Here is a 17,439-nt window from a genome sequence, read left to right as displayed (position 1 = left end):
GGCAGCTCAAGTGTTCTGGCATTCTGAATTAAAAACTGATTAATGAAATTCCCTTGCTCTGTCATGCCTGCATCAAATTCCCTAGAACCTAGGGCAAACTATAAACTGTCCACATCTGCCATGTACATTGGACTATGTATATATTGCATAAGAGCGTGCAGCTCAAGACAAATTGGGCTACTTACGTGCCATCTATCATTTCTGCTTAGTTCTGTATTCCTTAGAGATCCCCCTTAAAATGGGAAGAATCTTAGAAATTAATTTCTTGTCTTCTGGTAAATTACAAAAGTCTGAAGAACAAACAGACTATGGTATTTTATATTCTCTAGACAGCATCACTTACCATCCCCAGAAATATCATTTCCTCTTCTCTCATTTTCTCTGTTTTCTTGCGCTGGATATATCCACGCCAAACCTGAATTGTAAACAAAACTCTAATGAGATAAATGGGCCTTGTTACAGCTTCCTTTACTGTGGCAGACACAGGAAAAAACAAATAGAGGAAGGAAAGGCACAATATACAATTGAAACTATTACTCTTTAACAGGTTGCCAGCTGCTATATTTTTCTAAAAGAATTTCTGAAGTTTGTTATCTCCTCACACTGGCATATCTACCTTCTAACACAACAGCATCAGGATTCAAAAAGTGTTTAGACTGAAGATTTAGACTGAATTCCTGTTCTCGTTTGGCTGAATTATCTGAATTATTCATGTGAAAGGACTTTTTCTGAAATTTAGTAGTAATAAGCTGTTCTCATTTTCTCAAGATATGGGATGAACCATTTCCCCGGAGACCTCAGGAAAAGGCACTGGATTTCAAGGTGGTGCCAGAAAGAGCAATTGAGGTCATAAAAATCAGAATGGAAAAACAACATGTAGGTTATAAAGTCATCCTGTATTGTCAGTGCAGGACTGTTTCCATTGATCTCACATCTAGGGTTCTGTCTCATTTTTAAAGCAGTTTAAATGATATATTTCACCTTGCTAAACACCCTCAGAGCAATCCATTCAGAATGGTTACCACCCTATGAGCTCTGTTTCTCCCTACTGCTGTTCTGAATGGAACACTTGCCTCTACCAGAACTGTTGTTACATCAAAGATCTCACCTTTTGAATGCAAGTGGCAGCATCATCTGGGTTTGGACCACTCTGTACCTGAAGTTTTGTTTGTCTTTTTGTCTTTTCTTCAAGGTACATTTGCTTCATGAATACTGCTCTACGACGACCCTGGCGAGCCCGCTCTGCGACCTGGATCATTTTAATGGCTTCTTCAAATGTCATGGCCTTGACAGGTTTCTTCAATGGCACAGACAAAAATGAAATGACAAAGCAGAGTGTTTTGTTAACTGCCTAGCTAAGTTAGCAAATGAGACAATCAGTTAACCTTTTGTGGAAACTTTCTAAGACAAAACATCCCTGTCACAAACAGCAGAGACTCCTCTCTTATGCCACCTTGCAGTATCTTTGAAGTTTGCTGTCTTGAGACACTTTTTTCTGAGGACCTTAAGGTGAAAGTGAACCTGACATGTTGATGAAGTTTCTATAGCACTCCAGGTAGGTAGATGGTAAGGCTGGGCAGAGCCAAAAGAGTCAATGGAAGATGGAGAGGAGACAGGCTGCAGCTCTGGGGAGCGCCCCTGAGAAGCAAAAAACTCCTGATGCTATAGTGGGAAACATGGTTGGCTCTATATGATTTATGCAGTCTGCTAAACTTTATTCATTTGAGAAAAAAGGCATAAAGAACCATGGGGCTTTCTCCTATTGAAGAAAATTCCTTAGGTTATGGAATGTCTTCCTTTATTTTTCCCCTAGTTTCTGAAGGGATGGGTTTCTGGATGTGCTGGTGGGTCTCCAGCTCTTTTGTTGAATGAAAGGATAGGTTTTGAACTGGCACAGGCCTGGTCAACCCAGTCCAGGTAGAAGAGGGTTAGGAAAAAACAAGTCAGAAAAGGGCAGCTGGAGAGAAGGACTCCCCCTTCTCACTCCTGGGGACTCTTGTTAATGCCTCATGCTCCCCATGGAAAGGCTGAATGGTTGTCCTTTCCTAACATGAATGCCCCTATTGGAGGCAGTTCATACCTGATGCTCCAATATATACTGTGTGGAGCTCACTATACCACATTTTCAGTAGGGCTTTCTGCAATGGAAATACACAGGAGGACAAACGATCTGCAGAGCAGACTTCTCTGATGAACACAGTTTTGGATGTACACTAAACTGCTTGTCACGGGGCTGCCATGGACACTCAAGAACACATTTGTCTGCTACACAGCAGGCAGGATTTCCTGAATGTACATGGCTTGCTATGATGCGTGCGTAAGTGCTGACAACCCTCTAGAAATCACAGTGGTGATTGAACTGGAAGCATAGCAGAGAGCACGGGATTCATACTATGTTCATAGGAGATTGTTTTATTCATATTTATTGACTCCTGTGTGTCTCTTGTGGCATCCTGGCAAGGGAAACCTGGGTCCTGCTGGGGCCTGGTGCTTCCAGGTGAGCTAGCTGCACACCAGATAGTCTTACCTGTAGTGGATGCCATGCTGAAAAGGGATAAGAGCACAACTGTGGGAAACAAAAAGGCTCCAGGATGTAATGTGCTGAAACAGGATTTCCACAGACCAACACCAGACTATTAGAAAGTGCAGAGAATATACCCAGAAATTTACTGCGGAGGCCAAGGGGACCGCAGCTGCCCATTAAAGTAATCTAGCAGAGAGACTGCGCTCTGCCTCTACAGACTGCCTTCGTTCTGTCCCTGGGAACCTTCCCTCGGTTGCTTTGTGGGATCAATACTACCACGTAACGCAGCAGGGAGGCAGATTTCCCCCAACGGCACAATTACTGTGGAGAATTCAGTGGTTGGGGCAGCACAGCAGTTTGACTAAGTGGCCTGATCAGGACTGTCTCTTACAGCTACAACATCTATGAATCTCAGTCTCCAGACTTGTAAGCACAGTTGTTTATTTCAGGAGGTTAGAGGACTGTTTGCAGGCAGTGCGCCATTTCTAAGAGGTCAAAAGTATATCAAATCCAGAACAGTCTTCACTGGAGCACTCATGTACTTCTCCGTAATGACTTTTGCTCTGCCAAAACTCAATTTTCTACTCCTCCTAGCAGCTGCAGCTCGATAGCCGTACAGAAGAGACTGCAGTCATTGTTCAGAGGTTATAAACAACTGAATACTAACAGTTGCGCTGACCTGAACTCTGCATTTTGCCTGTTCCAGCCAGGAATCCTGGTTCAGTAAAACTTGAGCCCAACTCGATTTCAGTAGGACTAATTATGTGATGAGAGTTAGCTAGGTAAATAAAGCACCTACTAAACTTGGCCAAAGTGCTGCCCTTTTGCTGACACTCACACACATAAAGCAGAGTCGACTTGTTTCTTGAGTCTTAGACCCAAGATGTGACTGGATATTACTAGACAGGAAAATTTAAGGTTACTTTTTACGAGTGCCTTATCTGTAAGCAGACTTTTACTTCCAAACTAATATAAAAATACTTTTCACTTCAGTGGCTTATGTGCTCAGACGTGTAACTATAAACTAAAAAAAGTTAAGCATGTTATTGTGCAAATATATGGGATGCTTACCTGTGTTTGCAATCCAGCATTACATAAAATCTCATCAAGCATTGTCTCTCTCTGCTGCAAGACTTCCAGGTTTTCTTTAATGAAATACCTTGGGATAGGTATTTCTATGTCTTCCTAGGGGAAGAAATAGTCATAAGATGCTTTTTTAGAACTGCATTAAAATCACATTACTTATTAATTGAACACCTTTACAAAGCAATTAAATTGGACTGAGATTATTGAATTTTTTTGGAGTGTTAGGGTATTTGACCTCTGTAACAGCTGCCGAGCTGTTACTTTGCAATTACTTAAGACCTAATTCAACAACAACAAATAAATCAACCCAGTTTCTGAACCATGGCAGCCCAGAAATCTTTCTTTTTATAATGGCTCAATTATATTATGAAACTGTTGAAACATTTGGCATGGTTGCCAGTAATTTAAACATGATTTCCACTAACTTGAATACCTCTGGCTGTGTGATCATCCCACTTCTTTTTTAATCAACATGAAAAATAGATCGGTTCTCTTGCATTTTTGGAACCATTACAAAGAACCAAAGCACAGAATTCTGTTTGTCTACAGGTATTTCTGCACTGTCTGTAACTGTGATATCTCAGTCACTTCTCAAAATCAGGCTCAATTAGAAGTGGCTGTCTATTCATTTCCATCATTAAAAAGATGTAACTGATTCACTTTTCTGCCAATTCGTCTCCTGGAGAATTTCACAGCTGAGAAATGAAAGAAGTGACAGGCAGGTAGACAAAAAACACCCCAGACACTAAGGTGCTGCAGAGCAGCATCACCTGATCTTTGTATTGTGTTGAAGGCTAGAGACAATTCTTCAGAAATAGTTACCGCCAAGTATAGTTCTTTGGGGATGGAGGGCAGGACCTATATTTAATAGGTCTGGTTCATACTGGTGCCATGTTCCCTATACATTATTTCAGGAACATCCAAACATCTGAAGCAAATGATTCACCCTGAAGGACAGGAGAAGGGATGAGGGGAGACAGGCAATTACCCTGCCATGCTACTCATCAGGAGTTGCACAATCAAGTTCCACAACAAAGTCCCCAGGTCTTTTTGCCCAGGGAGATTGACAGGTACAAGTCTTGACGTTGCACTACCACTGCTCTCTGTTCTGTCTTCTGCGGGAACTGGTGGGCTTTGACCTGCTCAGGGAGACCTCTGACTTGATCCTCTGCAGCCTCAATGCCAACTCTGCTGTGGACACATACAGTGAGCAAAAGCAGGAGAACCGTGCTGATTGAGAAGAACAGTGAAAGCTCCTGGGCACAGGGTAAATGTGCTGCTTGCAAACTCTATGGCTTTCTAATTTCTAGAGCAAGAGTTTGCCGGGAAGGTTGCAGGCAATGAAAACAGCTCCTGCAAACTGCCAACTTACCCATTTCGTTACTAATAACCACCGCTGCACACTGTGCAGAACGGGGCATCCCTATTATGGCAGCACAACAAAGCCTCCAAGTAGGATTGTGCTTATCTCTATTGATTTTATCAATGCAGAGGTCTGGTCTGCTGAAGTTTCTAAATATTTGTCTTGTTAAGGTCCTTGTTTGCATCTTCCAGCATTTCGACTGTTAATGGAAATGATTACATATTGTATGTTAAGAGTGCAAATTGCTCTAGGAAGGATTAAAAATCCATCTGGCTTTAGGTATAAGAAATCAAGTGGTTTGTCTGGACACCCTTGCATAGGATGGGATGGCTGTTACACTACCAGGTAGCAGCGCAATGCAGTCAGTGCAGGGGTGGCGAGTTATCTCTGGTATCTAACCTGGGCTTTAATCACCAGTAATTCTGGACTGTGACTTTTACTGACTGGAAAGATGAGATCAAAGCCATAACACTGGAGCTGGCAGAGGTGGGGAGTAGAGACTACTCCTCTTCATGATCTCTTTTTGGGGCCCAACACTGAAAGGTTAGGCTTGCAATGTTTATCCTCAAGTCAAATTGGCAGCCTTCTAGCCACTCCCAGCTCCACATGGGATTTGTGTATCCAAATACCTTTACAATTACCCTAATAAATGGAGTCACTGAGTGTTGGAAGGCAACCATAAAAAAAAATGAGACACAAAACTAGAGAAAGATGAAACTTCACCCCAGCTGGCCTCAGTAATGCAGCAAAAAGTAGAGGAAGCACTCTGCAACATCAGCCATGAGGTATGAAATGAGAGTTAGCATCTCTGTTCTGCTCTCTGATGATAACTATGCTGATTTTTAGCCCATAATAATATGGTGCAAGAAAGAACTAGAGACAGCCTTTCTGGACAGATTCTTTAAGAATTGGAAGTTATTTTTCAAGTACTGGCCAATGATTTTGTTTTGAAACCAAGAATATGTGATTATTTTATAAGAAAATATAATCAGGACTGTATTTCTATCTACTGTGGAAAGCAATGTGTTTTTGAAAAAGTCCAAAATTTCTTCAGTGCTTTTCTCTATTTTTGTAGTAGGAAGCTATTTCAGGCCTTCTTCAGTTTAAGGTGTGGCTCAGGAATTTGGATTTATGCTTGTTTTTTACTAGATGTGAAGCATTACTTTTCAGACTTGCCAACTTTTTTCTGCAGGTGGATTTACTGATAAGTCATGAAAACAGCAATCCTTAGCAATTTCAAAATATGATTTGAAGGATCAATTTCCCCAGAGGTGTGTTTAGATCCCCAGTATGCCTTCTCATAGTTTAAAATAATTCTGTTATGATTAAAAGAGAAGGTAAAGAGCTGGTTGAAATTCTTGGCAATTACTTCCTAAATTTGCAGAATTAAATACACATGCAATTGCAAACAGTAATATGTCTGCAAATCTCAAAATAATTCTCTAATGATATTAGGCAGTTTATCTCATGTTATAGCTGAGATCCAGAAGACAGCAGTAACTAAGTTTTGACTTTTTTCTTTAGCAAAGCCGTTACCAGCGGTACCTAAATTTGACAATAGGTGGAGCTGTCTGCGAGAGAAGTGGCTATCTTTTTACAGCTCATTTTTTATCCTGCTTTTAAAGCACAACTTCCAGACTTTGCCTTATTGTCAGACCCATCTGGTTTAGCAGGCTGTATGTCGGGGGTGCTTCTAGTTCAGGCAGTCCTGAACCCTGGATGTTGAAAACGCGCTCAGCTCCTGCCTCCTTTACAGTAAGAGCCTGGTTTCAGATCTCTCATTCTAGTACTCATTTTAGAAGTCCAATGTACTATGAAGTACTGGGACAGATTATGCAACTTTTAGCACTACCTGTAACTTCTGGAAGAGGCCTGGGACCAGGCTGCTTCAGAGTGAAGCAAAGGGCAGACCGAAACAGACTGTACCTTAGTTATCAGTTGTCCTTTTCTGTCTAATCCCACTGTAAAATCAGGTAGAGTTGTTATGGTCGTTCACATTGAAGCTGTCTAAGCTAATATGACTTCGTGTTAGGACACGTGCAAGAGGAAGACCCACAGAGCCTGTGCTGCTATTGATAAACACGAATACAACATACTGATCAGGCAGATCAACTTAGAATCTTGCTCCAGTACATAAAGTTCATCACAGACTGAATGCACTCTGATCCTTAATAACCATGCCATAATTGCTGATTACTGTACACTAGTGAACATCCAAGAAGCTAAATCACTCAGTGCAACTTCATAGACAGCGAGTAAATGTGACTCTCCTTAAAAAATAGGACAGGCAGAGTTCCCGTGGAATTGCTCATTGCAGAGGTACACCTACCGGGAGAAGCTTTAGATCTTCTAGGATATTATCGATGTAATGAAACTCGGAGTTCTCCAGCGCCACCATCTCCTTCTTCATCTCCAGGATCCGGCCAATCACGCCATCTAGCACTCGCCGGATCACTGCCCGTTTCTGCTGGTGAACAAGTCGGTCGTGCGCCTCCTCCAAGTTGCGGAAGATCTGCACGTATTTGATGTAGGAAGAAGCTAACATCTTGAACACTTTCACGCGGTCCTTCTCTGGCTGGAGGAACTGTTCTCTCTCCGTCTGGAGCTGGATGTCGAGGTCATTCTGGGCATCTGTCCATATCTTGTTGTAAGTGCTGATTGAAAAGAGGAGACTGTCTTAGCCTGACACAGCAGCAAGAGCCAGCATGCAATGATATCAGGACTCTACAAGCAGGGATTTCTCAGAAAAGGAAGTCTGGAAATGCAAGCCATTGTATTTCCAAAAAGGATTTTAACTGCAGTTAATTTTTAAAATTTAAAATCATTAGCAAGGTTATTCTTTTGGGTTGTTTTAAAAATTGGCATCTATTGCCTAAACAGCATCTTTTATTGCTTAAACAGCATCTAAAAATGCTGTTTTATTAGTGAAACCTCAAATGTTAAAAACTTTTTGACTTCATCTTTACCATCCACTTTAAGCTACAACCCTGACAGGGCAGTCAGTGAGTTTCATTCAACCGTGTTAAGTGAGAGGATGATTTCATAAAAAAAGGTGTCTCTCCCTAAGCTCTTAGAGTAGGGAAAATTCTATTTTAGGTCTCTCCACGTTTGGGATGAGGACTACTTGATGTTGCTAAAGGGTGTGCTGCTTTCCTGCCTTTCTGAAATGCTTGTTCTGAGTTAATTTTAGGGTGAGGACTGTATTGGTGCCAATGCTACACTGTGGCTGTGTGTGCTATTTCAGACCTGAAGGGAAGAAAAGAATTAATTTATTTTCTATGGAAGCAATTGTTGCACTTCAAGCGATTGCTACACGTCTGGTCCAGTGGCTAGGGAGCTATGTGACATGGAAGATGTCACCTAAAGCCAGCTTCATTTCCAGAAGCCATAATGCTATTTACCTGGGGACTTCTGCACTTTTGGTTTGAATAGGCTGAGCTCTGCTGCGCGGGCTGTCAGTGGATTTTCACAGTAAGGTAGACCAATGCTGAATAAAGAAATGAACTCTGGGCAATGACTTGTTCAGAGAAGAGCCCAAACAGCAGGTTTGTCAACCCTGCCAAGAAAGGTGATCACAACAAACTGCTCTGCCTCCACTAAACTTTCAGAGCAGACTTCTTGCTGACCCACGCAGCACTGAGGGTGTGCTTGGTGTTAATTCTGACAAGAAAGCCAGGCAACTGCTAGCTTTGCTTGTGCTTGATAATAAACACCTAGGTGGGAGCTCTGTCAACTGGCCTTATCGTTTCTGGTATCCGAGTACAGACTGACCACGGCCAGAGAATGCCGGGTGGCAGGACACCGCCCCAGCCCGATCCCAGCAGGATGCTGCTTGGGCTGCTGGAACTCACCGCAGCACTCACCCAAACCCCCTAACAATCTAAACTCTGCCATTGAATTTGCTCCATTAACTTTTTAAGTGCATATTATGCTTTTCAGCTGACCTGGGTTTCTGCAGGATGCAGCTGGACTTGCTTTTCCTACTGCCTCTGCAGCCCACCCAGGTCTTTCCCCTTCCTTTTTTCCTCCCTCACTTACATCCCATTACACCAACTGAATCACTCAATTGCAGTAATTAACCCAGGTGCAGGAGATAAACAAAATAAAACCAGCAAAGGGGCCAAAGATGGCCTTAAACAAGACCCTTAGGTTTGACCTGGTGGTTTGGCCAGCTGATCAATGGGATTTTTGTGCGCTTACTCCGAAGCTCAGCCCATGGAAGAACATAAACCGATGAGATTCGTCAGCGCAGAAGGAAACAACGTGGTATTGTACTTACTTAGCTCTTGCCTACCCATGGATGATTTGATAGTTGGGAGGTTATAAATCTTTGAGGAGGTCCACAGGCTGTCCCCACAGCTATATGGCTGATTTATGAACGGTGATATCCTTGGGCTAGAGTGTTTCCAGCACAGGTTACTGCATGAAGACACCAGAATGTACCCAAACATGAACTAGCTCTGCAATTGGCCCCTCCAATTCACAAAAACCTCTCTTTCTCTCTCCTCTAACTGAGGAATGTCAAGTGATTCCCCCCACTGAGCCAGCTAATATCCAGTTTCTTTTTCTATTTTGAATGACTTTTTTTAGGGCGGGGAGGGAAGGAGCACTCTAATCCTTCAGAGTACATTAATGTAAGGCCATGCAAACGGGATGTAATTGTTTCCATAAAGTATTAGTTTATCAGATCAGCACTAAGATGATTGCAAACACGTTGCTGTGGGTCTAATGCTAAGATTATGGATATTATGTTATGGTTGGAGCTCTTGCAGCACTGATGTCCTGTGTAAATGAGGGCAGAAGAGGGGGTAGACTCAGAAATGAAGCACTGCGGTGGACCCGCTGAATTTCCAGCTGTGGGAGGCTGGTGGCTCCTGCGAGCCTGCTGCAGGGAGGGTAACCAAAACCTCTGGCCCTAGAGTTTTCGGGGTTGTGAGCTGGGTGGCTGGGAATTGCAGGCACTTGATAGTTGGCAGTGCCAGCAGAGGGATGATTTGAGTGTCTGTTTGGATCCCCTTGACCAAAAACTAGAGGACGTGCACTGCCAATTGCTTCCTTTCCCTGAATCCAGTTTAAAATAGTTATTTTGGGGTTTCCTAGTGTCCAGATAAGAGCCCTTCTGGACTAGTTTGAAGGATAAGATGTGCTTGGTGTTTATAGCCCTTGCTGGAGGACTTGGCTCTCGAGGATTTGTTTAGGTTTGAGGAAGAAGTGACCGCAGAGAGCGTGCATCTCGCTGCCCCTGAACACTGTCACGCTTTGCTTAGGGACAAATGTTTCAGGAGTAGCAGCGCATGTCCTCAAGATGCTGTGTTAAAAGCAAAGGGTGGGACTGACTCTCCTTGCCTCTTAATCAGACAGCACGCAACCCCAAATCCTATTTGGATTTTTCCCAATTTGCTCAGTGCCTCTCTGCGTTAAGCTGCAACCTCCCTCCAATTGTTTCCACGTGCTGAAGGGGGAATACAGCACAGCCTCGAGTGCGCTGGCTCCTTATTTACTGATGCTGGTTCGTCTGGTAGGTTCGTTCCCACTCTGTAAAGGCTGGGTTGTGAGCTACGCATGTGTCTGAGGATGATATTGCACCAGAGATGGATTAGAGCACCCGACTAGCCTGCTACTGCTGGTAATCTGCAGGACTGAATGTGACTTCCCTACTCAAGGCATAAGCTTATTAAAACCTGGGAAAGAAGGAAGTCGGTTTCTTGATCTCTGCAAACAGTCTGTGTATAAATGATGCTGCAAATTGTCATAGCAACTACAAATAGGAGTGCTATGGGAAAAATAAGCAACGCTTATCCCACATAATGGGATGAGGGGAAAAAACACATTAAGTGACTTAACTTCAGAGCCCCCAGAGCAATTTCTGGCAGCTTACAGTGGGGAGGGAAAGTCAGGGCTTGCCTCCTCACCAGCATCCCTTCTTTTCACTCCCACGAAGTGGAAGCAGAGCCTAGTACAAGTGTGTAAGAGGACTCTTTTGCCATCGCATGACTTCCAGCTTCAACTTCATTTTTATTGCTCCTGATCTGCTTATTTTGAGTGAAATTTAGACACAAGATTTTCTGCTGAAGTTATAAAGAGATGATTAAAATCCTGGCAGGTCACGCATTGCCTCATTTTTAATATTCCAGGGCCCTTTAGCTTTACATGTTTGTTTGACCCATCTCTTCTTACACTTAGAGAAATCTGTTGGTTTTCAGTACAGCTGAGATTAGCCTGCCTACTTGTGTTGAACTGGCTTTGAGACTTAAGCACACCCTTCTTGGAAGGATTTGTGCTGAGCATGCAAACTGTCCCTCAGACCACTCTTGAGCCAGGAGTGGAATCTGGCATCAGTGGGGTTGCTTTTATTTCTCTTCTTTTCTTTTCCTCCAAATTGTCTCTTTTATTTGGCAGCCAAAGGGAATGCTTTCTGCTCTTCCAGGCCGTGGCACAGTTTGTGCTCCGAGCTGCGCCAGTCTGGATTCATACACGGGCTGATGAACCCAGGCTGTCTTGATGCCTGGCTTTTCTGGGGTGTCCTCTGAGGGCAGAAGTGCCTCAAGCTCCCACACTCCGATCATGGAAATGCACAGCATTTTCTGATGTGAAGAGGTGGAAGCGAAAACTTCACTCTGAGCTGGCGCGGCTCTCTTTAGCCACCTAGTGTAGAACTCCCTTGTTTGGTTATGAGTGTTGTGGTGCGTATCGCAGAATATGCGGCGTGAATCAAGGCAGCAGAGGCTGTATGCGGAGTCATGGTGTCCGTGCAGGGCTGCAGGCAACTGAGGCGTGGGCTGAGCGACAAGGAAGCGTGCACAGGGTCCTCGGGTCTCCTCTGGGTGCTTGACAGGTCAGCCATTGTGCTAAGCCCTGAGCAAACAGGAGGCAGGGAAACCCTGCCCTGCAGCATTTGTAAAAATAAAGGAATAGGAGACAAAGGTTGGAGGAAAAAGCGAGGCCCCGAGAGGAAAAGGGGCTTGCAAAGAAGCTGCTGCCTTGCTTTTCTCTTCTGAAAAATCACCAGGCTTGGGTTGGCTGCTGGATTATTCACGTCAGCAGAGTACCTGCAACCCCATGACAACCTGCTCGAGCATTGTGTGGCAATTGTTGAGCTAAATGTATTATAGGACAGAAACAGATCAGTGTGGCCTGAAAGAAATGGCCTTAAAGCAGTAATTCTTTCAGACAATGTTTAAAAGCCTTTAGCTTGTGGTCCAGATCAGTGCTGGCTCACAGCTCGGTCAGGCCTGCCTGCCTTGCTCCTAATACAACAATAGCCTTGTGATTATGCCAAACTGCCTAGCTGGTGGCAGACACAAGGCTGCTAGATGACTTCCCCTAAGCATGCTCGCTCTAGCTGCGATGTCTTACAGCTTGAAGTATTTGAGGAAACCGAAGGATAAACCTCAACGGGCTTCAGTTGTGAGTGGGGCAGAAAACACATACAGCACGAACAGCTCTGTACTTCCGTCATCTCCAGTTCCAGTCTTCGGTACTACAACAAAGAGTGATGAGAGGATAACAGATTTTTGTAGGCACAGGAGAGAGTTGCAGCCTTGAGTCTTGGTGTTGATCATTCTGATTGTCTCTGTTTTCCTCCGTTAATATAAGGGGGATGACACTGATGCTCGCCAGGGGTGGAAAAAGGGACAAAGATGAATCCGTGAATGTTTGGGAGATGTATTGGTGAGAACATGATAAGAATGCCCAGGAGGGAGCTAATAATTGTGGTGTTTGGATGGAATTTGAAGAATATGGCCTGGGGCCACGCGCTGGATGAGGGGATAAAAAGAAACATTCAACAACAGCCCAATCACTGCATGAGGCTTGGGCCTCACGGGAAGAAAACAGGACGTGATCACAAAATATGGAACTACATCATAGTGCAGCCACGTAATGCTGGGGGAGAGGAGGGGAGGAGAAGTCACTCTGACATTTTCTTACATTTTCAGTGCTTGGTTTTGCAACCTTCATTTTCTTTAACTGAGCTTTGGGGATGTAATATAAAGTACATAGCTCTCCTTTGGTCGCTTTTGTCAGAAGCAGAAGGGGAAATGCTGAAGATCTTGTCTTAGATTAATATTTAACCATTGACTTTATGTAAGTTCTGCTTGTGACATGAGATTAAATTTTAGAGCTTTTGGATTGTTTAAAGCTCCTTGGTGGCAGTGGCAAATGTCTTGCAGCCAATTAAAACCTGGTACAAATGGCAGCAGTGCCAAGACTCGGCTCTGAACGTGTCTGGACTGGGGCTGGAAGGGTGAGTTAAGAAATTACCGGTCAAGAACCTACAGGTCAAGTAAATGGTAAGCAAATTCATAAAAGAGGAGGAAACGCAGCAGGAAAACACAAATGCAATAACACCTACGCAAATCTCCTGCTCAATGTCTGGAACAAAATGTACATCTGTATGCAAATGCTGGGGCTTGAGCACTTTAGGAAGTGGGATACATCGAGCACCTCTTAATCAACCTCACAGCAAATGTAATGGGCGTGCTTTCTTGTGAGCGCTACCAACTGTCCTTAGAAAATGTCGAGCGTGTCTGGACACGCCAACTTTTCTTTTGGCCGGCTGCTGGAGCTTATCGGCCCCGCGGGGATGTAGCGGAGCACTTTGAGTGTCCTGCCTACAACCCCAAAAAAAGACAAAGCTTACTGCAGCAGGGAACAATGTGCTTCCACCAGCTGCAGACACACCTCCGTGAAAATCACAGGGCCTTGAGGATGGTCAACACTTACATGGGTGAAAAACACTAAAACCCTTGCCATACAGGCTGTGTGCAGCGTGATGCTGTGCTGCAATACTGCCAGTCCTGTTGCTTGGAGATTCAGTGCATGCGAGGCAGCTGCCCTGTGTGCGCACTTAGTAACTCTGGCATGTCCAACTGGCTGCACAAGGCGCGTGTGATTTCTCTCTGTGCATACCAGCTGTTTTTCCAGATGTCTGAAAAGCAGCAGTTTACCTCAGACTTGAGGGGGGGAAAAAAAAGCTATGTGCTGTGCAGCTTTTCTATACAAGACACAGGATGTGACTGTACAGTATTGAAAAATCTGTGTTATGAACTCAGCTGTGGCTTACTGATGTGCCTGCCTCTTTGTAGGATGGAGGCTGGCTTCCACGTGACATGGCAACTTAGGCAGCCATTCCTGCTCCCAATATTTAACTATACCTTGCAAAATATTATAGCCTAGAACAAAATGAAAGCGCTCTTCTATTTCTTAACTACCAGCATTGATTTCTGTTCAGCTCTGTGCTGGGATGCACCAAGTTTTGAATACTGAACGTCCATCTTAATGCGTATGGGCATACCAGCGCTGTCAGCCTCAACCACTTAAAAATCATAAAATTAAACCTACATATATTTAACTAAGAATCCAGTACTTCTTATTTTCTGGAGTGTTTGGGATGATTATGGATTCACATTTTTTTTCTTCCCAAAGGAATTCTGTGATTCTCATGTGATAACCCAGATCTAGTTGCTGGGGAGGTAACAAAGAGCATGAACTACCCCAAAAACTTGGTCTAGTGAGGCACAGAATACATGAAGCAAAACTATCTAGTCTGCTGCTTAAATCGAGCTCTCCAGATGCAGCGCTTGGTGAGCTGGTGTATATTCAGACTCATGCTTATGAAGGGCTGAATTCGCCTAGCTGTAAATGTGCACAGCTACAGAGTGATTGCAGTAAGTGAGCCAAGCAGCTTCAATGTCAAACTGGAGTCCCTTAGCAGTATCACTACCTCGTTTGGGAGCAGGACTGTACATATATTTTTGTCCTGTGGTGTAGAGATGCATATCATGTTTATATGGATTTACTGTGTAGGGCTGGCAATGCGGCAGGAAAAGTAAAGGGCGCTCTCTCTATTAATATTAAACTAAGTTAAACCAAACCGTGGAAGCATGACAGTTCTTCAGCTACACTCAGTTTAATTCCTTCTATGTTAATCAAGCTCAAGTAAGAGTGGGTGTATTTCAGACAGCAGGAACAACAGATTCTGAGAACTCTCCTGCAAAGAGGTCAAATGCTACTTTTTCTGCTTGTTTTAAACCACGCAGTTTACATACCCATTCATGATTTTATAAACCTCCCCTAACAAAGTTACAGTGCCAGTTCGAGGCACAATTATCACATTACAAGCCAGGGCCTGCACCAGGTTAGCCAGCCACCAAATTGAGCCTTTCCTGAACGTGCAGCAGCCAGAGGCTGGCTCTGGGTGCTGGGACAGAGCCTTTGGACACTCTGCAGCACCCTTGCAGGTGTTTTTCCCTATTCCCCTCAGCTCACCCCTCTCCTGAGCTGGGAAAAGTAAGCTGCCTGGCTGGAAAAGAAATGGCGTCCGGGCGTTTGAGGACGGTTGAGGCAGTGGCTGGAGGCTGAGGTGGAGAGGCCGAAGGTGGAGCTGCTCCAGTTTGGAGTTGGAGGGCTGTTTTAAAGCCTCCGGGGTCTCACCTGGCACAGAGACGGGGTCTGGGAGGAAGGCTTCCTAAGCGTAAGGGTTGGGTTTTGTATGGGCGGTATTTCTGGAGGAGCGGGTAGGGCTCCTCGCAGACATTTTGATGCGATGCCATCATCGGTGTCTGGCTATTGCAAATAAACTTGTAAGGCTTTGCATTGCGCTGAAAGCATGAGGAGTTCATTACAGAGGGGGGAAAAAAAACATATGTGCAAACTTTGGTCTGTAAGGGAGGAAAAAGTGTGTTTGGTGAGCAGAAGAGGACCTAACTCAGGATAGGTCGTATCAGGGTATGGATAATATTTCTGTTGGTGATCTGAGGCTTTGTGGAGATGAGCCCGGCGCTCTCCAAAGGGCCCAGGATCCTTTTTGGGGGCTCGGTCTCAGTTTTTGGGTTGTTTTCTCCCCAAGCCGCGCAGCTCCCCGTGCAGCCCCGCGCCCACGCCAAGCCCTCCCCGGACGCTCCCCCCCAGCCGCCTCCGGGCTCGGCCCGGTCCCCCCGGCGCTACTCACGCCTGCGACATGCCGGGGCCAGGCGGGAGGGCAGCGGGCTGCGGGAGGGGGCCGGTACCGAGCACCAGGTACCGGGCAGGGCCCTTCCGCCGGGCCGGGCCGCACCGCGCCGCCGTTGTCACGGAGATGGGGGCGGGCACGGGCCCGCCAGGCCCCGCCGCTGCCTGAGGAACGGACGGGGCGGCCCTGAGGGGAGAGCGGCGTGGATCTATTTTATTTTTTTATTTTCCTTTTTGTTTTCTCTTCTAACCCCCCCCCCCCCCAATTTTCTCTTTTCTTTTTTTTTCCCCTGCTATTTCTTTTAATTTTTCTCTTTACCCCCTTTTTCCCTTACCCTACTTCACCCCTTTCTCTCTCCTCCTCCCCTTTCTCCCTCTCCCTTTTCCTTACTTCACTTTTCCCCCCTTTTCTCTCTCTCTCTCTTTTTTTTTTCCTCTTCCCAAGGGGTTATTCCAGTCATATTCATCTTTTTCCTATTTTTTTTTTCCCCCAAGCCACTATTGAGGCAAGCTTCCCTAGTGGTTTTCTGTGCACTTATTACTTAAAAAAACCCATATATATATATATATATATATATCCCCCTCACGGCAGATGGAAACCTGTCTTGTGTTTTTATTTCCTTCTTCAGTCTCATCTCAGCAGTGTTCATCGAGCACATCTGCAGGCAGAGGGCTGCTCAGAAGCGAGCACACTCTCGGCTACGTTTGCCTCCAGTCCCGGACACCCAGCACACCTATTGGCACGCAGTCATGCGTAGCAAAATTTGCTCATTTTTCTGGCTTCATTTTTTCTTTTTTTTTTCCCCCAAGCCCACCCCCCCCCGGTCAGCGAGGGGGGACGCAGCAGCGTGTTGCATTGTGGCCTGTAAAATCACACCCGTAATTTTGGAGCCTGGAGCCCTGCTTTTGTAGGAGGCTGGCAGCGAGGGTTACACAGCTGTTTCCTTTCCTTGTAAACAATGGCTCGTTGGCAGCCCTGCAAGCCACTTACATGGTGGTGAAGCTGGAGTCTTTAAAAATAATTCCGTTTTAATTTATTGCATGTATACAGAATGAGAAGCATCCATTACAAAACATTAAAGGCTGCCTCCTTTAAAAGGGGAAAAATAAAAGCTAGCAAGACAGGATTACAGCACATCATTCTGGGGAAAAAATGCACCCCTCCACAGAGCGGGTGGGGAAGGAAAAAATAGAGAAGCTTGGGACAATGAGTATTTGCCAGTGATCACATTTTTTGCCATAAATCTCTGGGTGTCTGTGTTCCTTTGCCTTTTTTTTTTTTTTTTCTTGAAGTCCTGGCTTGTATAATTAGGTGAGAATCTTGGCTATAGTGTTTTCAAAATAAAGTTCCTAGCCCCCATGGCTTTGGAGAAAATTTTGAAAACGTAAGCCTTGAAGAACCAAGGCCATAATAAAAAGCATGTAAGACACATTATTTTTCAGGCTGTGTGATGGCTATGCCAGTCTCGTGATTTTGTTGGTGTCCTGTTGGACCGGTGGTTTGGTGCTATGTGAA

At 44.8% G+C, this 17,439-nt stretch overlaps 1 protein-coding gene across 1 annotated transcript in view; it reads right to left on the bottom strand.

Annotated features, from left to right (window-relative positions):
- Positions 1–16,038, bottom strand: part of IQCA1 (IQ motif containing with AAA domain 1) — a 105,008-nt gene extending 88,970 nt beyond the window's left edge. The window contains exons 1-5 of the mRNA XM_035566333.2: positions 15,925–16,038; positions 7,303–7,627; positions 3,596–3,709; positions 1,109–1,297; positions 344–415 (exon numbers count right to left, since the gene is read on the bottom strand). Coding sequence (XP_035422226.1) covers positions 344–415; positions 1,109–1,297; positions 3,596–3,709; positions 7,303–7,627; positions 15,925–15,935 — 711 coding nt within the window. The 5' untranslated portion in view covers positions 15,936–16,038. The remainder of the gene's footprint in view (positions 1–343; positions 416–1,108; positions 1,298–3,595; positions 3,710–7,302; positions 7,628–15,924) is intronic.
- Positions 16,039–17,439: the final 1,401 nt, after the last annotated feature.

This window comes from Cygnus atratus, chromosome 6 (genome assembly GCF_013377495.2).
Source record: "Cygnus atratus isolate AKBS03 ecotype Queensland, Australia chromosome 6, CAtr_DNAZoo_HiC_assembly, whole genome shotgun sequence".
Taxonomy (NCBI): Eukaryota; Metazoa; Chordata; class Aves; order Anseriformes; family Anatidae; genus Cygnus; species Cygnus atratus.
Note: the sequence above shows the minus strand (reverse complement) of the source record. Positions and strands in the feature narration are given on the sequence as shown.